At 51.8% G+C, this 27,337-nt stretch overlaps 1 protein-coding gene across 2 annotated transcripts in view; it reads left to right on the forward strand.

The window, feature by feature from the left end:
* Window positions 1–25,181, forward strand: part of LMF1 (lipase maturation factor 1) — a 159,218-nt gene extending 134,037 nt beyond the window's left edge. For both annotated transcript variants that reach the window (XM_027656627.1, XM_027656628.1), the window contains exons 7-11: window positions 1,839–2,016; window positions 4,911–5,064; window positions 7,543–7,726; window positions 16,770–16,882; window positions 24,862–25,181. In XM_027656627.1, the coding sequence (XP_027512428.1) occupies window positions 1,839–2,016; window positions 4,911–5,064; window positions 7,543–7,726; window positions 16,770–16,882; window positions 24,862–25,036 (804 nt within the window). In that variant the 3' untranslated portion in view covers window positions 25,037–25,181. The remainder of the gene's footprint in view (window positions 1–1,838; window positions 2,017–4,910; window positions 5,065–7,542; window positions 7,727–16,769; window positions 16,883–24,861) is intronic.
* Window positions 25,182–27,337: the final 2,156 nt, after the last annotated feature.

Here is a 27,337-nt window from a genome sequence, read left to right on the forward strand (position 1 = left end):
CAGAGTTAGATGGGATATTGGGAAGGAATTCTTCCCTGGGAGGGTGGGCAGGCCCTGGCACAGGTTGCCCAGAGAAGCTGTGGCTGCCCCATCCCTGCAAGTGTTCAAGGCCAGGTTGGACAGGGCTTGGAGCAACCTGGGCTGGTGGAAGGTGTCCCTGCCCATGGCAGGGGGTGGGACTGGATGGGCTTTAAGGTCCCTCCCAGCCCAACCCCTTCAGTGATGATGATGATGATGAAGAAATAAGATAAAACTCCTGCAGCCGCGAGGTCGTTTGCTTGGACCCCTCCCACGAGCAGGGCTGAGAACCCCTGTTTTCCTGTTAATTGCCTTTGAAGCAGGAGTCCCTTAGAGGTTTGTCTGTGCAAATCCCAGGGGTCTGTGGGGCTCAACCCCCCTCAGGCAGGGAGCACCAACGAGCCCCCCTCTGAATCAGCAGGAGCTGTAATTCCAGAGGAACCAAAATTAAAACGTGTCCGTTCACGATTCCACCCACAGACCCAGAAAACGCCAAACTCGTATTATTTTTGAATCCCCCTGATTTTTCAGGGCTGCTGGAAATAAGATCTCTCGCTTCTGACTTCTGAGCAATAAAGAGGTGAATCGCTGCTGCAAACACCTCCCGTGGACCACCCAGCTCCTCAGGGCTGGGAGCCACAAGTGGCAAAGTGCAGAACGATTTTCTTAACACGGCTGAGATTGCACGAGGAGGCAAAACCCTCCCGAGAAGGAGCAGAGTTCCCTAACGAGGTGGCCGAGTGAGAAGTGTGTTAATGAATCCAGGCTGATTAATATGCATGGAACTAAACCACATCTGGGTCAAAGGGGGAGCCCCAAACCTTGAGTGGAACGTGTTCTCCTCAAGGACCCAACATCTGTGTGTAACTCAGGTTTAAATAGTTTTTTCTCCCCTCATAATTCTGGATAATTATCCAACTCTGCATAATTATTTTTTTCTTTCTAACTAAATAATAGTTAGGATTTTTGTTCCTGGCTGTGATTGGTCAGATCTTTCATTTTTGTAAGATTCTGTGACTTTCTGAAGAGTCCTGCTGGGCTTTTAAAAATTGTGACTTGCAAATCACCATATCAAGAAACATGGTGCCAATCACATAAAATATACAGAATTACATGGTTTTAACATTTATTTGTTGTCGTTTTTAATGGGAAAACATGGCTCTTTTTAACAGAACGCTGGTTGAGAGTCCTCAGAGCAAAATTGTCCATCTGTTATTGGTGTTTGTACATGGAATAATATTTTGGGAGACCAGCTCTTAATTTGGGACACCAGCCTCCACACTGAGCCTGTTTCAGGACATGCTGGAGGGAGTCACCCTGGAATAAACCATGGGGAAATTCCAGGTCATGCAGATATGTCGGGGAGGACTTGTAATTAAGACACTGGGTTTGTAATTGGGAGATTTGGGTCCTGTTCCAGGTTCACAGAAGCTAAAATTAAAAAAAAAAACAAACAAACAAAAAACAAAAAAGCTTCTCCAATGCACACTTCTGTATTTAAGGCATTATTTCCCTCCCAGAGGGTTCCAGGAGTGTTGCTGTCCCAGAGCCCTGGGCAGCAGTGGGAAGCGGGGAATTCCCATAGGGCTGGGAGCACCATGGAAATCAAGTCACTCTATACCCCTGGCTGATCCCTCTCCTGCTGAAAACAAGGGAAAAGCTCACACTGTGAGCTCAGGAATATATCTGGGCAGGGAGGAAATGTTTGCCATCCTGGAAGATCCACAAAATCTGTGTTAGGGCGCTAAAATCCACCGCCGCGCTTTTCTGGTGGAATTTGAGGAGGTTAAACACCTTCTGGTGCCTTCTTTCCGTTTTAGGTGCTCCTGATCATCAGTGGGAACCTGAGTTTCCTGAACTGGCTGACCATGGTGCCCAGCATCGCCTGCTTCGATGATGCCAGCCTGGCATTCCTGTTCAGCTCCCGGCGTGGGGCCGTGAGGGAACGGGCGGCGCAGATGCAGCTCCGGGAGGGACAGGCAGAGAAGCTTCCCCTGGGTGAGTTCTTGCCAGAGGGGGAAAAGTCGGGCAGAGGCGTGTCTGGTGTGCTTGGCTCCAAAGCTCTCAGCTCCTTTGGAGCACAGCTGGGTGGGCAGGGGGGGCTCTCTTGGGGTGGAGGCTGCCTGGACCTCGTGGTGCTGACAGGGACGTGAAGCTGGTGGTTGGTTCATGGGGGACTGTGGGGACATTGCCAGGGAGAGATTCCCATGGGGACATTGCTGCCAGGACACATCCTCCATGCAGGGCTGGTGTCCACAGTGAGTCCAGGCAGCTGCAGCTCTCGAAAGTCAGTGCTCTTTGCTCTCACCCCAGTGAGCATCAGATTCCAGCCCAAAATAAGGAGGTGGAGTTGCACAATTTATCTTGTGATTATTATTTTTTGTCTTTTTTTTTTTCTTTTAATTTGGACTATTTGAAGTTAAGGATGGAACACCCAGTGTGGTTTGAGGTGGGGTCAGGAGCTGGGTGCAGAAGCAGCCATGTCCTCTCTTGCTCTCTCCTCCACGGCACAGTGGTGAAGAAAAGGCTCCAGGGAGACCTGAGAACCCCTTCCAGGGCCTAGAGGGGCTCCAAGAGAGCTGGAGAGGGACTTGGGACAAGGGCCTGGAGGGACAGGACAAGGGGAAATGGCTTCCCACTGCCAGAGGGCAGGGTTAGATGGGATATTGGGAAGGAATCCTTCCCTGTGGGGTTGGTGAGGCCCTGGCACAGGTTGCCCAGAGAAGCTGTGGCTGCCCCTGGATCCCTGGGAGTGTCCAAGGCCAGGCTGGACAGGGCTTGGAACACTTGGGATAATGGAAGGAGCAGCTGCCTGTGGCCACCACTTGCTGACATGGGCACTGTCACAGCAGGGAATGAGTTCCCCAAAGCAGGAAAGAGGTGAACTCATGTTCAGACCCTGAATACAGAAAACCAAATACAAGGAGGGTTGAACTGGAAGAAAGGGATGGATGTTCCCTTCCCAAGGCAGTTTTCAAGCAGCTCTGCTCCAGAAGAGGGAACACTGGGATGTTTCTGTGGTGCTGTGTAACAGATGTAGAGTTGTGTTTGTAGCATTTTTCTAAACCACATATAAGCAACAAATTGCCTGTAATATCAACAGCAATCACAGATGCTCGTCTTTAAATACCCTGAACATCTGTGAGAAGAATGAAAAATGTCAACAAGAGGCAGCATCTGTCTTTAGTCCTTTGTCACCCACCAAGAAGCAGCTTAGGAACCAAAAATGTTGGTTCCAGCAGCTAATGCAGCTTCATTAAACTTCCTGTGTCTCTTATTTTACAGATTTTGCTGGAATAAATCTGTATCAGCTTTTCCCCTCCCATAGCTTTGCTTTAGAGGCTGGGAGAGCCTCGAGCTTTCCTACCAACTCTCTTTATGCCTCCAGTCCCAAACAACACTCAGGTTGCACCTTCCTTTCAGGAGGAGAAGCCACAGGGCTCCTCTTTGCTGTGAGTCACCATGAGGGGAAGGAAGATCCTGGTTTTGAGGATCTTGCTCCTTTTTTGTCATGTTCTCCAGAAAACCTGACTAAAGCCAGGGTGTCCAAGCAAGGAGAACCATCCCTACATGTCACTGCTCTGGAGGGTTGATGTGTCCCTGTTCAAAAAAGGGAATCCACAGGGGTAGGATATCTGTAATATTCTGGGAATTTGGGTTTCTGTGTGTTTTTTTTTGCTGAGGAGGCAGAGGTTGTTGAGCTGTGTGCCAAGAGGTCTAGAGGAGCCCTCACTCTGAGTCACCAGAGCAGAACAGGAGGGTGCCCAGGCATGCCCTGCTCATGACCTGATTTTACAAATCACACATCCTTGAAGGGTCTGTGTGATTCCTGCTGAGATCCCCAATTCCCAGCCAGATCCCATTGGCTCATGTCCCGTGCTCCTTCCCCAAGTTTTTCTCCATCCTTGCCATCTGGATTATTTTATTCCTTGTGTCAACCCCTCTTTCTCTCCGGCTGAGCAGCTGTGACCCCAAGGGAATGATGGCAATGATGGTCACCACCTGCTGAAGGACAAACAGCCCAAGCACAGCCATGGACTGAGCTGAGGAGCCAAGTGGGGGGCTCTGTGTCTCTACCTGCTCTTTAATTACAGGGTAGGAAGTTCAGCCCGTCTAAAATAGGAAAAAATGCCCGACAGCCTCATCCCCAGCAGCTCAGGGAGCGAGGGGAGGCATCTCCTTCCCCATTCAAATGATTCTCCAGAAATGTTCTCAGACTAAACAATTATTAAGAGCTTCTGAGAGAGGTTCAAATAAACATCCCTCTCCTGCAGAGATAAGGGGGAAAGCTCCACACAGTTGCTTTGAATCTGATCCTTTGGCTGTTAATGTTAAATAAATTCAAAAGGGCCATGAGGGAAGGAGCCCCTGGGGGGGTCACCTCTGCTTATTTGTCTCATTGTGGCAGTGTCTGTCCAGACTGGGATCCTGTGCTGCCCCTGCAAACCCCCTTCCAAAGGGCTGGCAAAGCAGCACAAGTCTTGTCCAGAAATTATGAGGGACAGAGATTTTGGAGCAGGACCATGAGCCAGGATGGTGAGAGCCCGGGGCAGCAGGAGGAGGCAGGAACGGGGCCGCGGGCGCTGGAGGAACTCCACACACAGCTCCCGAACCAGGAGGGAGATTCTGAGCAAGGTGCAAGTGCCAGCTGTGGTTTTTCCCCCCGGATGAAAGCAGTGATTAATGTTACATTTCAGACATTTTTCCTTTTAGCCCCTTCTCAGACTATTTAGAGACAGGCAGATCCGAGCAGCGATAGCGAGGCCGGGGGGTGGTGGCCGGTGGCTGGGCCAGCATGGGGGGGTCCCACGGGGAGGGGGGCTTGGGGGGAGCAGAGCCCATCACTGGGAGGGAAATCACCTTCCTTTGGCCTGGTTGTGTGTCCCACACAGGCTGCCACATCCGCAGAGTGGTGAACATCTCCTTCGGCCTCCTCCTCGCCTACCTCAGCGTGCCCGTGGTCCTGAACCTGCTCAACTCCAGACAGGTCATGAACACCTCCTTCAACCCCCTCAGGATAGTCAACACCTACGGAGCTTTCGGGAGGTACACCTTGTTTAATGGCACTTCCTATGGCTCTGCTCCTCTCCTGGGATATTCCAAAGCCACACAGTCTGTGTGCCTTGAATCTGAACAGAAATCCTGCCAGGAGCCAGTAGACTTGGAATATCTGTTTGTGAGAGAGAGGCAGGAAAGGAGCAGGTTTCTTTCCCACTGAACTACATTTTATGGAATATCTGTTTGTGAGAAGGAAGGAGAAAAGGAGCAGGTTTCTTTCCCACTGAGTCACAATTTATTTTCTCTGAGCTGCTTTTAATTGGCTTGTTCTGTCGAGGCAGCAAATGGAACAGCAGGATGAAAATCTCCACAAGAGAGTTCATCCAGTGGATACTCTTCACCATCACCAGCCCTCTTTATTTATGGGGAACCTCTCTTCCCCTGTGCACTTCTGCTCTCCCTCATGTAAATATTCACAGCAGTTCTTGGGTAGCAGATTTTGGGCCAACAAAAGGAAGTGCTTTTCCCAATGAGTGACTTGGGGAATTCGTTGCTACAGGAAACTGTGGAGACGAAAGTATAAATGGCCTCAAAAAAGAAGATTTGAGAGGACAAGGCCAACAGCAGCCTGGCTGCTGCCTCCAGCTCAGGAAATCCCAGTCAGGGCTGCAAGGTGGGGTGGACAAGGGAAGAATCTCCAGCTGTGTTTGGAACCAGACTGGTTTGTGCTGGTTTTTAAGCATCTGAGTCTGGGTTTTCTGGGGACTTAAGCTTAGGTGAGCCACAGCTGGGCTCAGCATAACCCTTCTTGTGTGCTGTCCCTCCCAGCCTCTTCCAGCTGGGAAGATGATGAGGAACAGGGCTGCATCATCAGGTTGTTCCAGGGGCAACAACAGGGCCAGACCTCTCTCCATGGACCTCTGGCTTTTCCACCACCTGGTCATGGTGGCCATGGGATGTTCCCCAGAGGCCTGAGATGAGATGAGGGATGGGCAGCTAGTGGTCTCTGGACAAGGTCTCACAGGAGAAGCCAACAGTAAATCAGTATATTTTATAGAAGGTGAAGCTGCTAAAGGTCTGGCCAAGCAGCTGAAGGGGAGGAGCAGGTCTCACCACAAGCACTGGAGGTGCAGAGGGCGCATCAAAGGAATGTGATGTTTTCCCCAATTTTTCAAATAGCAGAAATTTCTGTGGAAGGAAAAAAAGCTAGGAAAAAAAATTATTAAAAATACCAACACTAATTGTTGAAAATGTGAAAATTTCTCCTCTTTTTTGAGAGTGGGAGAAATAACCCCTGAACCTCTTTGAAGGCTGAAGCAGGGAAGCTACGGGAGATTGTTTTCTTTGGGTTGTTGTTCTTTTTCTTCTTCAGTCTATGGTTTCTGTTTCAACAGTTACCAGGACCTAAAGAGCATGTGATGAAATGCTGCTGTAATATGTTTGTAATTCCAGCCTATGTAAACCAATAAAAAGAGGATTGCAGCTTATAATGAATATACGATTATGTGAAACTTGACATATTTTGAATCACACAGTAGGAACATACTTTTATTAGTAATTTGGTGTCCCTGATTTACAGTGTGTTTCTAACCATTGGGCAGCTGGCCATGGCTCATAACTCAGCCCAGTGCATAATATGGGATTTGGCTGGAGAATCCAGAAATCTATTAAATGTAGGTAACAATTATAAGCACAGAATTCCTTGGGTTTGGAGCATCTGTCCCTGGGAGCATCGGGGGAGAAGGTGGAGGCTGCATGTTTCCAAACTTTCAGTTTTTTGGGTTGGAGGAAGAGAGACCAAAGTTTGAAAAATTTAAAAGAGTGTTGGGAGCTGGACAGCTTTGATGGGCAGATTTAGGTGGTTCTGTGTTCCTTGTGGGAAGCAGCTCTTGGGGGCAGGGAGTGTCACTGGCAGCTCCTGGAGGACTTGTTGATGGTGTGTTTAGGGGGACTCTCCACGGCCTGGAGTTTGCCACCCCTGCTGCTCTGTCACAGAGGGAGTACATGTGACCTGCCTCTGATCCAGAACCAGACCCACCCATTTCTGTGGGAATCATCTGTTTGGACCATGGTCCCTCCTGGGACTGGCCCAGCTGCAGGTGATGGAGGGAAGGACGTGGAATTTGAAGCTTTCCCTGTGCTTTGCTGCTGCACAGGGAAAAGGCTGCTGGGCCCAGAGGTTCTCTGGGACTTGACCCATCAGGATCCAAGTGTGCCACCAGGCCAGTGACTCGTGTCCCACGGTGACTCTCATGAACCAGTGTTTGTAAATTTGACATCAGGGAGAAATTCTTCTCTGTGAGGGTGCTGAGGCCCTGGCACAGGTTGTTCAGAGAAGCTGTGGCTACCCCATCCCTGGAAGTGCCTAAAACCAGGTTGGACAGGGCTTGGAGCAACCTGGGCTAGAGGAAGGTGTCCCTAAGGGAGCAACATGAGCTTTAAGATCCCTTCCAACCCACACCATTCCATGATTCTCTGATTTTACACACCTTCAGACAAATAAGAATATCCCGTTGTATTCCACAGCATTACCAAGGAGAGGACAGAAGTCATCCTTCAGGGGACATCGAGCCTGGATCCCAATGACCCCACTGCTGTGTGGGAGGAGTTTGACTTCAAGTGCAAGCCTGGGGACCTGAAGAGGAGGCCGTGCTTCATCTCCCCCTACCACTACCGCCTGGACTGGCTCATGTGGTTCGCTGCCTTCCAGGTACCTGCCCTTGGGTGCTCCGAGACCTGGGTCTTCCTTGACCAGGAAAAACAATGAACATGGATTTACTCTGTGTTGGGAACGCTGGAAGCCTCATCTGAGTTAGTTGTATTCCTAAGGGACGTCTGCTACTGGTCTAGTGAAACTCTTGGCAGTTTTCTGGGAGGTTTTTTAATTGTTTCTCAGCAATAGCGAGGATCGGTGTCGGGGACACCCCTGGGGACACCAGCCCCCACTGCCCACCTGCCTACACGTGGGTAAAAGGTCCCTCAAAATGGTTTCCCCACGTGGTATCAGCAAACAGGTGACAGCCATAAATTAAATAAGAGGAGGGGAAACTTGTAATATTAATTCTCATGTCTCTTCGAGCTTATTTTGCAAATCTTGCCTGCGTGACATGAGAGCTTGGACTGGGTTTTACAAAACTGAGGCTTGAGTGGCACGAAGCAAACCCATCTGAGATTATCTCTTTGTTCCTGCATCCTCTCCTGGAATATCCTCTTCCCTCTGCCCCAAACTCCTCTGTTTGCTTCCTTTGTGGTATTTTCGTTTCGGCGCCGTTGGGATTCCTGGGCGATGACATAACTCTGGTGCTCTGGCCATGCTTGGGTATTTACCCCGCTGGTTTGAGTGTGCTGGAATTTCATTTAATCTGCATTAGGTATGGCTTATCCCTCAGGAAAACCACAGCCAAGCTTCCAACTCCAGCCTGGCATTCCGGAAAGGTGCAGAGGGCGGGTGGGAGCCGGTGGTTTAAACCTGTGTTTTGGGAGGGCTCTGAGCAGAGGAGAAATCAACTCATCCCTGCAAAGGTTGTTTCTGAGGTGAGAGAAAGGCTGTTTCTGGGGTAGGAATTTCCTGAAGGTTTTAGAATAGAAAGAGATCTGAGGTTTAAAGCTGAAGGAGGGCTGGGCGTGAGTCCTGCTCAGGGATGCCGAGGGATGCTGCTGCATCCCAGTTCCATCTCTCCACAGGGCCAGGCCAGGTGTTCCACCCAGGAAAGAGGAGGAAGAGGAAATAACTCAGCCTCTTCATATCTTTATTATTAGTGTTTAATTCCTTCTTAGTGTTTAGTTCCTTATTATTAGTGTTTGATTCACCGAAAGGTTCCCCCGAGTGTTTCTGTTCACCTGGACACCAGGGGTTGCTGGAGCCTGTTGAAGTGTGTCCACAGCAGCTAATTAGCAGCAATTAGCATTGTGGGTCTCCTTGCACTGGCAGGAGGAGAGGACATCCCTCCCATAGGGTGGGTCTGTCAGCCATGGAGCCCATCCATCACCTCCCACTACGGCAACACCATCTGGAAATGGGTGTGTTGCCCCTTCCCAGCCATCCCAGCGTGTGCTTCCTGCAGTGCTCCCATGTCCCTCTTGCCCCTGGGGACTTTCCCGGGGGCCCTCAGTGCACACAGGTCTCTGTGAAGCAGTTTCAGATCCTGCTGAGAAGGAGTATTAACAAAAAGTGCAGAAAGGAGAAAAAAACCTTCTGGAAAGTGGAGATGACTTGTGGAAAACAGTGGGAAGGCACCTGGGCATGGCAGTGAGTGTTTTCAGCTCTGGATGTTCAGGCATGTAAATACCTGCTTAAGCATGGAAGTAAATCCCATTTGGAATGGCCGAGTTTGAACACTGGGAGCTGTATATTTGGTGCCAGCTCCTCCTTGGGCAGCCAGAAAAGTCCCTGTCCTTGGAGCGTTGTTTTGCCTCGAGTCCTGCAAGGCTGTGGAAAGGATGGGGGACCAGAAGCTGAAAGCCCAGAAGTTTGTGCAGCCAGACCAGTTTTTCAAAACCCGCGTAGTAGTTTACAGAGTCCATAAAACTGAGTTACTTCAGCCTCTGGATTAGATTTAATTTGTTTTCAGAAGCTCTGGACTGTTTCTCCACCACCGCTCGCCGTCTGCCCCGTCGCTCTGAGCGGGCGGCCCCGGGGCTGGTTTTGCAGTTCGTTGGCAGTGGCCAGGTAAGGAGCTGACATATCCAGCTCTGACAGGCTGTGGAAAAGCCAAGGACTTGGGGGAAGGATATTTACCATCCCTTTGTGCTGCTCCTGACAGGTTCCTCTTTGCACCTCATCACCGCTTGACATACGACGCCGTCCTGCGCTCGGGGTTTCCTGCAAAACTTTCCACCTTGGCTGTAACTGTGGGATTCACTTTGAAGCTCTGGAGCACAGGGAACCAGGCCCTTGGCACAAGGAGGGGGAGCCAGGCCCTTGGCACAAGGAGGGGGAGCCAGGCTCTTGGCACAGGGAGGGGGTGACCACCAGCACAGCCCTGGTGGGGACCAGTGGTGCTGCTCCACCTCTGAATCACAATTTATTACTTGCTGCCTCTTAATCACCGTGCCAGCAGTGCCATAATTACATGTATTACATGGCATTATTTTCCAGGAAACAATTTTCATGATGTTAATTTTATTATCTAAATATAATGTGCCTTTTCACTTGTTTTCTAAATCCCCTCTTTGTTCCGTGTGTCTCGCCATCCCGAGGGTGCTGCAGCTCTGAACTGAAGCCCTTCATTTAGTTCTGGCAGGGACAGAACCCATCCAGAAACATGTCTGAGTTGCTTCTTCCCATCTGCAGAAGGGGAAAACCCCCCAGGAATGTGTGGAGATCTGTGGGACCCTTTTCAGTTGTGTCTCAGCACTGCCTCAGCTGTGCCTGCTGATCCCCCGGGCACTGGGGGCAGAGGGGGCTGGGGGGGCTCCCAGCAAAACTAACGTGTCCATCAGCTTGTTCAGGGGCTTGTTGGTCACCCAGGACCACTCACCTCCATCAAAGCAATTTAAACCAAGGGCTGAGTCAACTTAATGCATAGTTTGAAGAGGAACCACTGCCCGTGGCAGGGGGTGGGACTGGATGGGCTTTAAGGTCCCTTCCAACCCAAACCATTCTGGGACACTGTGAGTTTAATTGAAAGGAATGGCACATTTGCAGATGCCACCAGGCCGTGAGCCCTGTGGAGAATCATTAAATCCCTGAATGGTTTGGGTTGGAAGGGACCTTAAAGCCCATCCAGTCCCAGCCCTGCCATGGGCAGGGACACCTTCCACTAGCCCAGGTTGCTCCAAGCCCCATCCAGACACTTCCAGAGATCCAGGGGCAGCCACAGCTTCTCTGGGCAACCTGTGCCAGGGCCTCCCCACCCTCACAGGGAGTAAATAATGAATGAAATGGCAGAATCTGATTTAATCTCACAAAATTGAGGTTAAGCACTAGGAATAACTTTCCCCACTTGACAGTTCCCTGTGTAAGTGCAAAGACATCCTGTTTTTACAGAAGCTGGAGACAAACTGTTAAAACTTTATCTGTCCTCCAGCTACTGGTGCCCACCCTTCTGTAATTATTTGACTTCTCCTTTATGGTGGTATTTTAGAAGGAGCTCAGCCATCACAACCCAGCACTGAGCTGGGCTGTGCTGCTGGCACAGAAATACAATTTCTGGCAGGCTGTGGGTGGAATCAGATCGTTGATAAATAACAAACCAGAAAACAAAATGCTGCTCATAGTTTTGGGGCTTCAAGTTGGTCAGTTTTGCTGGTGGTGGGAAGTCTGGGACTTCACAAAAGCCAGTTGTTTATCATCCCAAGGGCTTGCTCTCCACCAGTGGCAGCAGTGGAAAAGCCTTCAGTGCTCTGAGTAAGGAAGAATCAAAGGGAAGGCTTTTTCTCTCCTTACTATGGCATGAAGGGTATTTATTCTGTTTGGGGACTGCATTTGGCCAGTGCAGAGGCACCCTCTTGCTGCTTCCCAAATAATAACTGCTCAAGAATAACAAAGCTGTCGCTGTCTTCATATTGGTTTTAAAGCTCAGGGTCTTGCTGGATTGTACCTTGGGGCTACTCCAAAAGTCTTTTGGGATGCTCTGAGAAGCAATGTGTGTTTTCCAGATATGTTGTTATTTATAAATACTCTTCAGCTGCCTTCCTGAGAGGAGAGGGAACCTCCAGCAGCAGGATTGATGCTCTGAGGTTCTCCCCTGGGTCAGGGAGTCGTGCTGGAGACTTCACGTTATCACGCACGAGCTGGAAGAGCCGAGGAGAGGTAACACCATTTACAGAGGAGGCAGATTAATGTCTTTGTGAAATGTTTTATTCAGGCCTCTGTTATCTCGCTCTCCCAGCCAGGAGGTGCTTCAGGAAAAAGCTGCACGGCAGCAGAATGGAGGAGGAGGTGTTTGTAGAGCAATAAAACCTCAACCTCGTGCTCTCTGTACCAAGCTCAGCCTTTTACATTTCCTTTCTTCCCCCTTCTACAAACACAGGCCTCAGCTCACTTCCATTTTCCATTGCAGCATTTTGGTCCGTGTTCAGCTTGGAAGGATTTTATTTTCTCCTTTCACCTGTGTTTAGTTGTCTCCCTGTGAACGTGAACAATTCCCAAGCCCCGAGCTCCCGGCTGGCTCAGGGGAGGACTCACCTCCAGCAGCACAATTGCCATGGAAGAGCCCAGGATCCCAAACCAGCCTCATATCCTATCGTGCCATGGGCTGTATAAATAGAGTCAGACCTTGTCCGTGCAGGGAATGATTGTTGTCTACAGTGGCCCTTGTACCTGCCTGTCTAGACTCTGTTCTGGAACAAAGTGACTTTTCTTTCCCAATGCAGAGGTGATACGGGAGCTGTGCCAGCTGCACTGTTTCCCTGGATAGGTGGGATCTAAGGGCTGGTTCCCAAAGTCTTGCTCTGCTCTCTCATGCAGCCTTTTATTCCTGCCTCCTTCAGGGAGCAGCTGCTTTCCCAAGGATTTTCTGGTAGGATGGAGGAAGGGATGGATTTCAGTGAGTAACTCCCCCTGCTGAGATCCTGTACCTTAGGCCAGACCTGTGGAGACACAGCTTGTCTCTTTGGGAATACAAGGGAAGAGATGAAATTGGAAGAAATTCTTGCCTGTGAGGCTGGTGAGGCCCTGGCACAGGTTGCCCAGGGAAGCTGTGGCTGCCCCATCCCTGCAAGTGTCCAAGGCCAGGTTGGAGCAACCTGGGCTAGTGGAAGGTGTCCCTGCCCATGGCAGGGGATGGAATGAGATGGGCTTTAAGGTCCCTTCCAACCCAAACCATTCAGGGATTCTGTGTGGTTATTTGAGATAATGAGAAATGATGTGAGTGAGTCATTAGTGGGGTGGAGTGGCAGCAAACAGCAGGGGCTGGAATAATACGAAATAACAAAGGGATGTGTTTGTTGTGCCCTGTTTTCTGTGGGACACAGACAATGTCCCCTGAGAACCCACGTTCCCTAAACAGTGGCAGTTGAAGGTGCTTAGCTAAGGAGGGGGAAACAGCAGAGGACAGAGCAGTGTGAGTATGGAGTGCAGATATCCAGGATGGTGGGATTCCCTCAGCCGTGACACAAAAAACGCGGGAAGTGTGACCCTCCCCTGCCCCTGTGTCAGCCACCAGCTCCGATGTGAGACCGTGCAGGGCTCCCAACCCCGGGAAATAATAACCCCGGGCTCCTGTGCCAAGTTTCCAGCTGTTCCCACATGTGCATCCCGGCGTTCCCTCCTCCCGAGCGCCTGTGCCAGCCCCGAGATTCAATAAACCGCCGCACTAATCCGCAGTCCTTTTTCATTAAATGACCAATTAAAGCCAGAGGAAAAATGCTCTTATTATTATTATTTCAGTTGGGAACATGTTCCCTGTGGTGCTGGGGGGGGTTTATGTGTGTTTTTTGGGATGATAACGTTCCCTTTGCTCTGTTATCTGCACAGTTTGGTTGCTGCCGTGGCTCCTTCGCCCGGCTCCTCGCTGTTCCTGACTTAGCAGTGATTTGGTTTTAGGTTCTGTAAAGTTATTAAACACTCCTGTACACAAGTTAATCTATTCAAGGTGAGAACACTGCTGGAAAAGTGGCTGAGTGGAGAGGGCAGGTTGGAGAGACATCTCAGTGTTGCTCAGGAGGTGCAGGTACCCGGTGACCCCGTGCTGGGCCACGTGTGGGTGGGAGAAGGAGCAAATCCCTGTCCCAAAGGAGCATTTGGGGCAAGACTGGCACAGAAAGATGGGGGGAAGTGTCTGCATGAGCATGGCATGAGGGTGGAACCCATCAGGAAATGAAAACTTGTGGGGTCTTAGCACTTAGAACCAGGTCTTGTTAGTCCACCCCATTATCCCTAAAACCTGATTTTTGGAGGTTCTGAGGGCTGGTGCCAGCTGTGAGGACAGATAAGGATGATCTGGCTGGAGAGCTGCCCCTCACATCCTATGAAGTGTCCATGAACACAAAAGGCTTCAGCTCTGTGGGGAGGGTCATGTCGCTTTGGGAACCTTCCCCTCTGCCCTGCCTTTCTCAGTTCATTGAGTTGATGGGTTTTTTCCATGTTTAGGTCCCTTAATCATTTTCTGTGCTAAAACAGAAAGAAAACTCTCCAAAGATAAAAGGACTGTGGTATGTGCCTCCTTTGGGGGTCACTAGTTCCCCAGTTGCCCAGGCTGTGTGGGTCACTGGTTCCCCAGTAGTCCCAGCCTGGCATGGCAGGAGCTGCAGCCCCAGTGTTTGGAGGGCAGGGGCAGGTGTGGGAGCCTTGATCCGTGTCCATGTGTGGATGGGAATGGAGCAGCCCCAGGAGCCATCTCTGTGCAGGGTCAGTCTCTGCTGCTTCTCTCTGTGCTTGGTGAAGATCCAAACCCTAAAGGTGACCCCAAAACACACCTGCCCACCTTACAGCAACATGTGCACCTATCCTGGATTTTTTTATTATTATCACTAATCCACTGGGTGGTTCAGGATCTGTTTTGCACACTCAGAGCTGGCACCATCACCAAACCCCTCATCCTGACCATGCACACACCCTGTTCTGGGTCTCTGGATCCACAGAGGAACCATCACTTTCCCACCTCGGGGGGTGATGCTTCCCTGGATGCAGCTCAGATCTGCTGGACTCCTTTCTTCCCCTCCCTTTGCCACCTTCTCACTTTGCAGAGTAATGAGTTAACCAGCGGGGTCGTTAGGGCTGCTCTGGGCTCTGGTGGGATCCAAACTCTGGGTAGGGGCAGGATCCAAACCCGGGGCAGGGGCAGGATCCAAACCTGGGCAGGGGGTGGAGCTGCACCGGGTGGAAATTTCTCACCGCAGACTTCGCTGGGGCCAGACGTGTTGTAAATTTTACAAGAAAAACACTTTACAAACCAGAAGTCCAACTCTCGTGTGCAGGGAGCTGCTAATTAACAATTTGGAGGCCATGGGAGCCAGGGAGCCGATCCCGCCCTCACAGAGCCTCCTGGTTCTGAATCAGCTTTGGAAGGTTTGGGGGCCTCCATCGAGCTTTAGCTTGGAGAGGCTGGTGATTCCTGTTTCCATGCTCCCATTCCTTCCCAGCTTGCACACAGGAACCCTCAAATCTCCCAAACTCTCCTAGAAATAACACTTAAAATCATCCTTGAAAACGGGATATCCAGGAAGGCACGGGATGCTGAAGATCTGACTCAGGATCTTTGATCTCTGCCATTGCTGTCACACCTCTGGGGAGCTCCACAAGTGTGCATTCCCCACGCTGCAGGTCCCAGAGTGTCCCCTGCCCTCCCAAATCCCAGCCTGAGCCGAGCATCTCCAGCGTGGCAGAGCTGCTGAGGGGCAGGGAGACTGTGGTGACAGTGGTGGGGCCTTTGGCAGGGATGGTGCCAACCTTCCCTGCAGGTTTTGTGAGATTTGCAAGGCTTGTGTGTAACTTCCCACGTGATGCCAAGCTCCTCACTCCCAGATCTCTGCATCCCCTCTGCCTTGGTCCGTGGGGGTTGAAGTTGCCCTGTCCCTCCTTGAGATCCACCACCCCCACCACCCCCTTGGTGTCAGGAATGCTGGTGGAGGGAGGGATGTGCTGGAGGTTGGCCATGGGGGTGGCAGAGCACAGCACAGGGCTGGTCCTGGTGGGAATCATCCCCAACTCCATCCGTGCAGGGACAAGCGGGTGGAAGGAGCCGGGCGGTGGGATGGGACAGAAGCAGGGGAATGGGGACAATGATCATTTTTTAAACGTTGTTGGCTTTAATAACTGTGGTTTTCCTCTCAACTGTGATGAGCCCGGGGCAGGAACCCCACGAGGCAGAGCTGCCCTGCCCGGGCCGTCCCACCGGCGCTCCGTGTTTTCCATCTCCTTTCTCTCCCGTTTCCCGTAGCAACGGAAATAACAAACTTTGCCTTTCCAAGGGGTTTGCGGAGCAGCTTTGCCTCCATACTCTGTGTCAGTCACAGCCCCGCAGGTACAGCTCCCGGGTTTCGCTTTCCCACAGTGTCCCCTACTGCTTGGAGTCCAAATTCCAGTTAGGAACACGCTGAAAAAGGAGGAAAAAAAGAAATCTGAGGGAAGTACAAGGCGCAGAAAGTCACCCAGAAGGAGAAATGGTTTTTGTGGAGCCTCAGCAAGAATCCCTGCGAAGAGCAGGAATGTGTGGATTGCTGTGGGGAGGTAAATCATAGGATCAGACAATATCTCGAGTTGGAAGGGATCCCAGAGGGATCATGGAGTCCAATTCCCTGCTTCTCTCAGTGAGAGGGTCCAGCTCTGCCACTGCAGCCTGGGCTGCCAGTCCCAGAGCTGCTCTCTGTCAGTGGCTCCAGGAGGAAGGAATGTAACGAGGATGGATCCCATGGAAGGAATAAAGAGGAGACAGTTGGGAATAGAGGAGTCACTTTGTTCTGTTTTTCTGTGGATAACACAACAGGGGAAGATAACCTGGTTTAAAGTGAGGGGTGGATTGTCCTTTCAAAAATGTGCTGTAACTGTTCCCCCGGGGAGTTTGCTGCTCAAATGAATTATTTAAATCAAGTATTTGGGGGCAGAATGGGCAAGAACACTCCAACTGTGGCAGAGATGAGACAACCTCAGTGGAGCTCTCCCTGCTCCCCACAGGTGCCAGAGTCTCCCTCTGGACCTTGAGGTGTTGGATCCCATGGAATGTTTGCTGAAACAATGGGAAATCCGTTGTTTACCACCCAAATGAGTTGAAACCTCTCCCCAAAGACCACACAGGAGCCTTTAACGCCGGTGACCCTCCAGGACAAGCCCAGCAGTGCCTAACATTTATATTTCTTCTTTCTTCCCCCAGACCTACGAGCAGAATGAATGGATCATCCACTTGGCTGGGAAGCTGCTGGCCCAGGAAGAGGAGGCCTTGTCCTTGATGGCCACGAACCCCTTTGCAGGCAGAGAACCCCCCCGGTGAGTCTGGAGTTATCCCAAGGGAGCTGGAACCCGCCCGGGCTCCGTGTCATCCCCACTTTGGATGTGCCCGGGTGGTTTCTGTTCATGGTTGGGTTTGTGTTTCATGGAACCCAGGTGGTCTCAGATAGGGGTGGGTTTGCTGAGGACACCAAGGTGCTGCCAGCACCGTGATGCCTCCCTGGTGGGGACCCTTTGGATGAGCCCATTCCCGGGCGGGTCCGTGGAGGGCCCAGCGTTGCTTCTCTTGGCCAGAACTGGTGATTTCTGAGATGGTTTCCTGCCCATCAGCTTTAGATTTTCTGCTTCGTGAGCCCAGTTCAAAACCCACCGTTTCTAGGGGACCTCCTGAGGTGTTTCAAAGACAAAAAACAGCCCTGCAGAACTGGTTGTTTTTGTGGACGCTCCTCTTGGAATTGTTTTTGTTTTCAAGGAAGAGACAAAGCAAACATCAGGCAGGGAAAGGCACAGATGAAAACTCCAAGGTTTTACACAAAGGGAAGTTTTTCACAAAAGGGTCTGTTTTGTTGGTGAAGTTATTTTTAGCTGAGAAAACATTTTTGGGGCATTTTGGATCAACTCAAGTAATATTATGCTCTTGCTAATATTTTCCATTTGAGGCTCTGGGGATGCACTGCAAACAGGGATGGAGGTCCAGAGCACCGTGTGGAATGAACTTCCCCTGGAACCCCATGGATGTTTTTCACTTGGGATCCCAGGTGTGGGTCATATTTTGGGTCTTGGAGAGCCAAATCCAAGCACCAGGGTGGGCCCTGAGCAACCTGGGCTAGTAGAAGGTGTCCCTGCCCATGACAGGGGGTGGAACTGGGTGATCTTGAAGATCCCTTCCAACCCAAACCATTCCAGGATTCTCTGATCCTATGATCCAGATTTTTATGAAGTTGAGGGCGAGGGTTGTGGGCACAGGTGGGTGCTCACACCTGGGATGGTGGTATAATACATATAGAAATAAATAAAATATATTATTTCTTTCTTTGATTTTAAACATCACCTCGTTGCACACTGAAGCTCCCAGAGGGGCTGACGACCCCCTGCACCCACAGCACAGCCCTGGGAGAACCATGGTCTGCACCATCCAGCCTGGGAGTGAGAAGGTTAGATTGCATATAAGGAAGGAATTCCTTCATGGAAGTGGTTGTCCAGCCTTGGAACAGCTGCCCAGGGCAGGGGTGGAGTCCCCAACCTTGGAGGGATTTAAAAGCCCTGTGGATGTGGCACTTGGGGATGTGGGTTAGTGGTGACCTTGGCAGTGCTGGGGGAACAGTTGGACTGGATGGTCTTAAAGGGTTTTTCCCAACCTAAATGATTCCATATCTTTGGCAGGATACCTACTTTTTCAATCCAGACCCCTTAGCAATGTTTCCCTGCGAGCAGCACCCTCAGCGCTGACAGCAACAATCACATTCCTGTTATAATTTCATTTCAGCTGTGAACGAAAACCTTAAATTCAACCCTTAGCAGTAACACCTGGAAAGAAAAGACAGTTCCATGTGGCTGTAGCTCCAGAGGTTTCCAAAGGCCATCCCTGTGCCCTCACCCAGGATCCAGAGCCCACCTGTGGCTGCTGCCAGCCTTCATTCCCACCATGGCCCTGCTCCCTGCAGTAGCTGGGTGGAAAAAAAAAAACCTAATTTTCCTACCATATTCCCCCCCTCCCTCCACTCTAAAGGGAATTTTGAGACTTAATTATTTTCATTCCCTGCTAGACTAAATAATTAGGGGAAGGGACTGTTTTCCATAAGAACCTTACGCTCCGTCCTCCACGGAGTTTGTTCTGTTAATGGAAACTCTACACCTTAAATAGCCAAGGGACTTTCAAAATGAGTTAATGCCTTCGAAATGAAATTTCGGAGACCAAAGTTTGTAGGTTCCTTTACAACTCAAGAAATTATAGTATTTTTTCAAGTGTGATAAACTTAAAATGAGAAACAGGTGACTGATTAAAAATGAGGGTATTGTTGAGCCCAGCCTGGCTGAGCATGAAGCTGGACTCCAATCCCGGGGATGTTTGGGGGAACGTGGATTTACAAAATATTCTGGTGCAGCGGATAGTTCATAAAACACCAGCCCTCATAAATCTGAACAGGAGGGCTTTGGCTGAGAAATTAATAAGTGTTTAACACACCGTCATGGAAACAGGCTGCAACAATAAAAGAAAACAAAAATCAGATTTGCCTACAGGAGGGGGAAAAAAAAGCAACGGGTTTTTGGGTTTGACCTTGAAGTGTTCGGTGTCTCTGATACTAAATCATGTTCACTTTAGGACTTTTATTCCAATTATAGTAGCACTTTGTTGAAAAAGCCCCAACATGTGTGTGAAGCCCTGGATTTGTAGTGGTGGTGTTAGTGAGGGAGGTGGTGCTTCCCTTTGGATGCTGCCTGGCTGCAGGAACACGGGAAGAATGTGGCATTTGGGATTCTTTTTTTTTTTTAATTTGATTGCCCATTTATTTCCCAGTTGTGCCAAAGTTACAGGACTTTGTACTTGGGGCACATTGGGCTGGATTCCCAGGCCGTGGAAGCCACTGTGGACCTTGGTGGAAGGTGTGGAGGTGCTTTTCCTTGGGATCTGTGGAGACATCCCAAGCCATGGGAAGGGCTTGGTCATATTTGGACATTGTAGAAGCCAATGTGGGGCTTGGACCCCCCCCAAAAATGGTTAAAGGGAGTTCTGGAGCTGTTGAAGGCAGGCAGGGACTGGGATTTCCTGGAAAATTTGGGTGCAAGGTCTCTCCCAAAATGTTTTTGGAGGGACAGGAGTGGTGCTCATGGGCATCTGGGAGGTGACAGGATCCTCTGAGGTGAAAAAGTATAAATACGGGGGAGTTTGTCTTTCTCACAGGGTTTCACCAGGGAGATGTTTTACTGCAGTTTGTTTCCTCTTTCCTTGTGCATTGTAATTGAAAAGAAAATCTTGAATTCATCATCAATGTTACGATGTCAGATGTTATCAGAATGAAATGATTCCATGGTCCTGAAGGAGAGTTTAAGGGATTTTCTTTTGGTAAGAATAACCTCAGTATTTCAACATGAGGGAGGGCAGAGCTCATCCCAAAACACCAGGATTTCCCCCAGGGTGAGAAATCTGATTTCCAATCACCTCTGGTGGCTGTGGGGCAGCTTCCCCATGGTTAGGACAGCACCATGTGTCCTGTGGCCATGGGATCTCTCTTCCTTGGTGATGTCAACCAAAGCTGGAAGGTTTCCTTCTCCCAGGGGTTGCTCAGCCTTTGGTACAGTCACAGACTCTGAGCCTCCCTTTCTAACTGTTCCATGGGGGAAAAAACCCACTATGCCACCTCCCCCAAGGGAGTTTTGAGGATAAAGTGCCCATGGGATACTCTTACCAGACCTTGCAGGAGCCTCGGGGGTCAGTGGCATTGAAAAGCAACCCATAAAACTGCCCTTACTCTGCAGACTTGGGCCCAGCTGGATTTATGATCCCTCCCACTACCAGGGCAAGAACAGGCGGGAGAGCGATGATGGAGGCTCTGTTACCGTGATGGATTTGTGCTTTCCACCACCACCACTTGCTCCCTGATTTACAGCAGAGTGGGAAACCCTGAGATAAAAGAAAAACAACCAAAAAAAAAAACCCCACCCCTCCCAAACCCCAAAGACGCCCCGTGTTTTGGTTTCTTTCTTCCCCCTCCCAGCCCTGTCAGGCCATTAATTCCACCAGAAAGCACCGGCTCGGGTGTTTTCCCTGGAACCCCTCAGCTGTTGCAGGGAGACAGCTGCACCCTCTGGAACTAATTACAGCTGTCTGGGAGATTTACCCTCCATCCCAACAACTCCAATATTGCTGCTAATTTTTAACACGTCCAGTTGGGCGATGTCATAAGGGGCTGATATACGAGCGACGCCCCGGCGGCTGCGGCGCAGCTGCTCCCGGGCATCTGCGGGGCTGCAGGCCCTGCTTCCAAACATCAGGCTGATTATTTTTAGCCTTTCTGCCCTCCCCGAGGCCGTGGCCTTGCCCAGTCTGGGTGAGGATGGAGGGTGGGTGCTTGCCCAGAAGGGTGGTGGGTCCTCCTGGGCGCCGGGTTATCCTCCGCCTTCCGTCGGCTCCGTCGCTCTCCTGGCACCACTGTTGGGCTCAGAAGTTGCCCAAGGGGCCTTTGTGTGCCTTGTTGTTGTCATAGCAGAGAGGGTTTGCCATCTCCTTTGAATGCCATCTAGTCCCACCCCCTGCCACGGGCAGGGACACCTTCCACTATCCCAGGTTGCTCCAACCTGGCCTTGGACACTTCCAGGGATGGGGCAGCCACAGCTTCTCTGGGCAACCTGTGCCAGGGCCTCCCCACCCTCACAGGGAACAATTTCTTCCCAGTATCCCATCTAAACCCACCTTCTTTCAGTTTAAAACCATTTTTAAATGGTAGCTGGTGCCTGTTGCTTCCCAAGGAGCCAGGAGGAGCTGTGTTTGCTCAGTAAATCCCAGGAAACTGCTTGCAGCCAGGATCATCCTTCCTGACCTGTCTGTCTCCTCTGACCCGCGAGTCAGTGACCACCTTGGGCCTCAGACTCCTTGTGATGCAGGTGAGGTCCCACAGCTCCTTCCTGGCCTTCTTGAAGATGTTCCCATTTCTCCAGGTTCCTGCAGGTTCAGTCTCCTGCCTCAGGTGGGCTCCAAGGCCTGTGGGTCCGTTCCACCAGCTGGAAGGTCTTTGTGTGAGCCCCAGACTTGCACAAAACACCAGCACTTGCTGCTCAGGTGACCTGCCGTGGTGTCCTGCTCTGCACACGGGTGTCTCACCTCAGTTACAACCTCTCCTGGGCTTGTACACCCCAAATGATGGACTCTGGGGTGTTAATGCTCTCCCTGTGAGTGCAGGAGGGTGTTCACTCCCTGAATCCCAGGAGGAGGGAGGAGGAGCAGTGAGGCAGCGCTGGAGGAGTTGGGAAATCCCGTAATTCCAGGATTGAGGCACCCAGGTAGGTTATAAATACTGGGAGAGCTTGTAAACTCTGTGAGCCCTGAAATGAGGGGCTCCAGTGAGTATTAAACTCTGCAGCTTTTACATCATGAGCCCTGCAAGGAAATATTCCCACGGGTTCCAGGTTTTCTGCCTCTCTCCCACACAGCCCCTAACCCCGGGAAGGATGGAGAGGATGGATAGCTCAGGGTGTGGATGCTGCTGCTGTGTTTGGATGCTCAGAGGGATGTTGGTGTCCAGAGGCATTCCCACTGCAGTTTTTCCTGCTGCAGCCACGGGAAGGTTCTTTGGTTCCTCTGTTATCACAATGGAAAGCTCCAGGTCTTTTATCCCAGAGAAGTTGGGGGTGCAGGAAAGCGAGGAGCTCTGGGCTTTATAGCTCATCCCTGGGCGAGTGGTTCAGCTCCTGGAAGAGCTCATCTCCATGGAGCTTACAAATTCCACAGCCCACAGAGCTGTGCAGCTCTGTCTCCATGGATCTTATCCTGAGGTCGACCATGCATCCCAGTATTCCTGGTGGAGCAGACTGGGGGAAGCCCCCCCGGGGCTGGGACAAGTGGAGGCTGAATTTAGAGGCTGGGGAGGCTTGGGGGGACTCTCAGATTGGTTTGGGCTCTGAGCAGAACTTTGGTTGGATAGAAAGGCAAAGTTTGTGCCACAAAAATGCCTCCTCAGTGGGCCGTGGTCGCTTTGATGCTCACACGGTTCTAGTTTTACACGCCGGGGCCTTTGATGGCAAACATTTTAATGGGCAGGGAACAGATGGGAGAAATCATCCCAAATCAGATGATAGATAGGAGTTAATCTGGGCAGGCAAGGCCATTGGAAAGGACGAGGAAATTTTCATTCCAGAGGGGTTGTGGGACAGCCCTTGAGGTTGAGGAGAAGGTGCCTGTGGCTGAGCAGAGACATCTCCTGATGTCTGGGTCTGCCCCAGAGCTCAGATAAGGCAACTGTGCTCTGCATCCCTAGAAAATGGGAGTTTTACCAGGTGGGATTTGCAGATAGTTCCTTTGGGGGGCACATGGAGGTGGGTCCAGCTTGGGAGATGCTCTGCAGTCGCTTAGTGAAGGAAAAACCCCAAAGCTTGGTGACAGCGAGGGGAGCAGGAGAGGGACTGGCATAAAATCAGTATCTGGAGCTTCTTGGGGAGGTGGATCTGTTTTTTGAGGTGGATATGGTTTTGGAATTCAAGAAAGCAATCGAGCAGCACAGCTTGGGAATCTCTGACTGTCCCGGAGAGGAGCCGTGGGGTACCTGGACCTGGGGATGTGGCTGCTCAGTAACACTCTAATTATTAACAGGAAACTTTTGTGCTCCTGCAAAGGAAACCCTGTGGGAGTAACATTTCAAGCCAGTTTGGCCTTTCCCAGCCTCAGAAAAGAGGGATGTAGGAACGGCCCTGGCTGTAAAAGAGCCTGCAGCTGCAGGGCAGCATTCCTGGGGGGAGATGCAGGTTTGTGCATCCCAAACCCCAGCCAGGGCTGTGGCATTGTCCCCTATTCCCATTTACCTTCCTTCCTCCTCAGAGGAGGGGGAAACATGGAGATTGTAGAATCATAAAATCCTGGAGTGGTTTGGGTTGACAGGAACCTTAAAGCTCACCTTGATCCACCCCCTGCCATGGGCAGGGACACCTTCCACTAGCCCAGGTTGCTCCAAGCTGTGTCCAACCCATCCTTGGACACTTCCAGGGATGGGGCAGCCACAGCTTCTGTGGAACATGTGATGGGTGTGATGAATACAGAATTCCAGAGCCCTTTTTGTTGGAAAAGACCTCTGAGACCATGGATTCCACCCTGTGCCCCATCCCCACCTTGTCCCCCAGCCCAGAGCACTGAGTGCCACAGCCAGTCCTTCCTTGGACACCTCCAGGGATGGGGACTCCAAACCTCCCTGGGCAGTCCACATTCCCATGGTCTGGCAGGAGAATCCTTCCTGTCGTGCCCAGCTGGGCACCAGCAGGATTGGAACTGAGCTGTTGGGATGGGCTGGCAGCAAACCTTTAATTGGGCACAGCCTTATCCATGCCCTGCCCTCTGCCCCGCTCTCCTCAGCATTCCGAAGGCGAGCACTAATGGCAAATCCATCGGAGTGGTCCCTAATTATTTTAGCAGTGGGAAGGAAGTTCCCGGCTGGCCGAGGCGCCGCCCCGGGATCCCGCAGCTGCGGGAGCGCCGTGCCCCGCTCAGTAGCAGGGTTTGTATTTGAGTAGTGGAGCAAAGCGGGTCTAAATGAGCACTGACATGACTTTGACATTTTTATTTTGTGGGGTGTTTTATGAACTCGCCCCGCGACGGCGGCGACGCGCTCGGAGGAGGGAGCGGCGGGGGGTGTTACCGTGGGCCTTGTCAGCACCCCGACATCAAGGGGGACCCAACCCCCCGGCCCACGGCGTGGGCAGCTCCCAGAGTGTTGCCCGACACTGCTGAATGCTGCTTTCTGCACTGCCTTCAGCCCTGCTCCGCTGTCACCTCCCCGAGCAGCCACGGAACAGGCGCTCGGAGCCGCGCTCAGAAACCACGGAGCAGCCAGAGGGATGGTGGGGCAGCTGGGGTGGCAGTGAAACCCTCTCCCTAAAATATCCCAGGCAGAAATACTCCCAGAGTTGCCTCAGAAAAGAAAAAATTATATTATTCCTGCTTTTATTATTATTCTTTCCAGCTTGGCTGTGGAGAGGTGCGTGGGGAGCGAGCGGAGCTCCTCTGCCCCGGGCATCATTCCCATTTGGATGCCAACATTCCTAAGTGGCATCAAGAGGGGCCCGGGAGCTCCCCAATGTCTTGCTCCAGCAGGGATGGCTGTGTTGGTGCTACCAGCTGTGGGTATCCTGAGGATGGATGGATGGATGGATGGAGCACTGGGATGCAGAGCCAGCCAGGCTGGACACCCTCAAGCTGATTTCTCCATCTGGCTACAGAAAGGCTCAAAAACTCCCAAACCCAGGGGAACAAAAATGGGATCTGAGGGCTTTGTGCCTCCTCCCAAACCCTGAGCTCCTGTGCTTTGTTCCTGCAGGTGGATCCGTGGGGAACACTTCAAGTACAAGTTCAGCCAGCCCGGGGGGAAGCACGCCAGCGAGGGCAGGTGGTGGATTCGGAAGAGGATCGGGCCCTACTTCCCCCCTGTCAACCTGCAGGGCCTGAAGAAGTTCTATGAGGACAGGAATTGGCCATTCCCTATGAGGGGCTGACGGAGGAGGACAGAGGGGCACAAGGGACCAACTGGGGAGAGGGGAGGAGGCAGCTCCCCTTCCAAACATGTCTTACCTCTCTGTATTTTTTATCCATATCCTTGTTTACACACCTGTTGTGGAAGATTCCCAGCCAACCTGTCCACCTGCTGGTCTGATCTGGTTTTTTCCTCATCTCAGTGGCTGATTTCTTTTGCCAGGCTCTTGGAAGTCGTCAGCTCCAGAATTTGGGAAAGAGGTGAACAAATACCACGATGGGTTTTGGGCAGGTGTTGGGGTTGCTTTGACCACTGCATTGGGTGATGGCTGTAGAGGTGCAGGGGGAGATTTTGGGGAGGTCTCCTGACTCAGCAAGTGTCCCTTCCCTGGGGCTGGGCATTGGGCAGGGCTGTTGGGTCCTGCTGCTCAGACAGCTCGTGTGGAGGTGAGTTGGCCTGGCACAGGGCACTGCTCCTCCATCCATCCACCCCATCCCACCCCATCCCACCCCCATGTGCACCACCAGCACTAAGACAACACAGTTTCTTTATTCCCAGCACACTGTCCCCACGCTGCCCTCGCTGTCACTGGGGAGGGTCTGGTCACCACCTTCTCACTGCAGGTCCATGACCGTGTGTCCTGCCTGCCTGGCACAGTCCAGCTGTCCCACAGTTCAGCCCTGGGCCAGCACGGAAAGCCAGGCTGGGTAATTAATACCCCCAGGCTGGGGAGAACAATGCTGGGGCCTCACCCTGAGTTTCTGTTTGCGTTCGAGTCTCCCCTCTTCTGTTTTTGGGCTTAAAATCACCCCAGATTGTCCCACCACATGGTTTCTGCTGGGTGAGCCCAAATCTGTGGTGGGAGTGAGAACAGGAACATGGACACATCTGAAACAGCATCTGGCCAGGCAGTTTGTCCCACCTGATGGCTTCTCAGCCTGTTCTGCACGAGGTCCTTCTGCGGGGAGAAACGAGATCAAAGCAACACACGAGCCCCTGTTCTGGGCCGCCTGCAGAAACCACAGGTTTGCTGAAAAACCCCAAATAGCTCCGTGCTGGAGCGGCTGTGTGGGCTCTGTGACTCACCCTGAGGACAAGCACAGCCCTGTGTGGCTGCTCCATCCCTGTCCCATCACTGCCAGAGCAACCGGAGCCGCCGGGTCTGCGCCGGCCCCTCCGGCGTCAAACAGCTCCTGTGTTCCCTGGGCTGCTTAAACCTCCTGTTTGCTTAAACCTGGGATTTATAACTGAGGGGTTTTGTCAGCATTCCCAGGGCTGAGATCTGCCTGTCTGGGGACCTGCTGGAGGCCATGCCAGAGGTGTTTGCTCCAGGAGGAGCTGAGCATCCCACGGACACGATCCAGCACCGTCAGCACCACAGCCACACAGCCAAGAGGGAGAGGAGCAGGGACAAGCCCAGAAAGGGGCTTTCCAGGCCTTTCCCTCCGAGTTTTTGGAGTGACATTCACCTCTTCCCCTCCAGGAAGGAATTCCAGTGGGCAGAAAGCTGCAGTAAGGATTTCACCCTTCCAGGGCAGATCCAGCCCAAGCCATGTGGAAGGAGAAGGGTGTTGTTATGTGCTGGGCTCAGAGCAGGTCGGGGCTGGGGCAGAGCCACCCTGCCCTGGGCCACCAGCCTGAAGGGACCAGTGGCCACCGTGGGAGGCAAAGGCCCTCCCCAGGGCCACCAACCTGGAAAGGACCAGTGGCCACCATGGCAGACAGAGGTGGTGGCCACATCTCTGCCTCCATGCCCAGGGCTGAGCCCATCCCCTCCCACTGCCAGAACCAGCTGAATGTGGTTTTCAAAGGAAAATGGGTCTAAACTGGGGAAAGTGAACCAGGAGGTGACCCTGGCACTGGTACAGGGCACTGTGGGCTGTGGGTGTGGGCACAGAAGTGCCATTTGCCATGTTTCTTCCCACCTTTTTGCCCACATGTACCAAATGGGCACCACCCAGAGCGTGTTCCTGGAAAGGGATGCAAGCAAACAGCTCTTGAACAACCAGCAGGAGCTTCAAGGCGGGGGTATTTTTCCTGAAAGTGTTAAGAAGGAATAGAAGAAGGAGCCCTGGGAGGACAGCCCAGCCCTGGGGCAGCCCCTGCTGCCATCCTGGAGTGGCTCACTGGGATGTGCCAGCTCCCGTGGGAACGGGGTGACAGGTGAGAAATAAGGTGAGTCCTGGGGGTTGTGGCATTTCTTTGGGTTTGAGGGAGAATCTGGTGTCATGTCCCAGTGTTTGATCCCTGTCCTGGTGACCCAGGGCTGTGAGTGGACAGTTTCTTCCCTTCTCCAGTGCGTGCAAGGCCACATTTCTGCAAG

The sequence above is a fragment of the Corapipo altera genome, unplaced genomic scaffold, assembly GCF_003945725.1.
Source record: "Corapipo altera isolate COAL_440 unplaced genomic scaffold, ASM394572v1 104, whole genome shotgun sequence".
NCBI lineage: Eukaryota > Metazoa > Chordata > Aves > Passeriformes > Pipridae > Corapipo > Corapipo altera.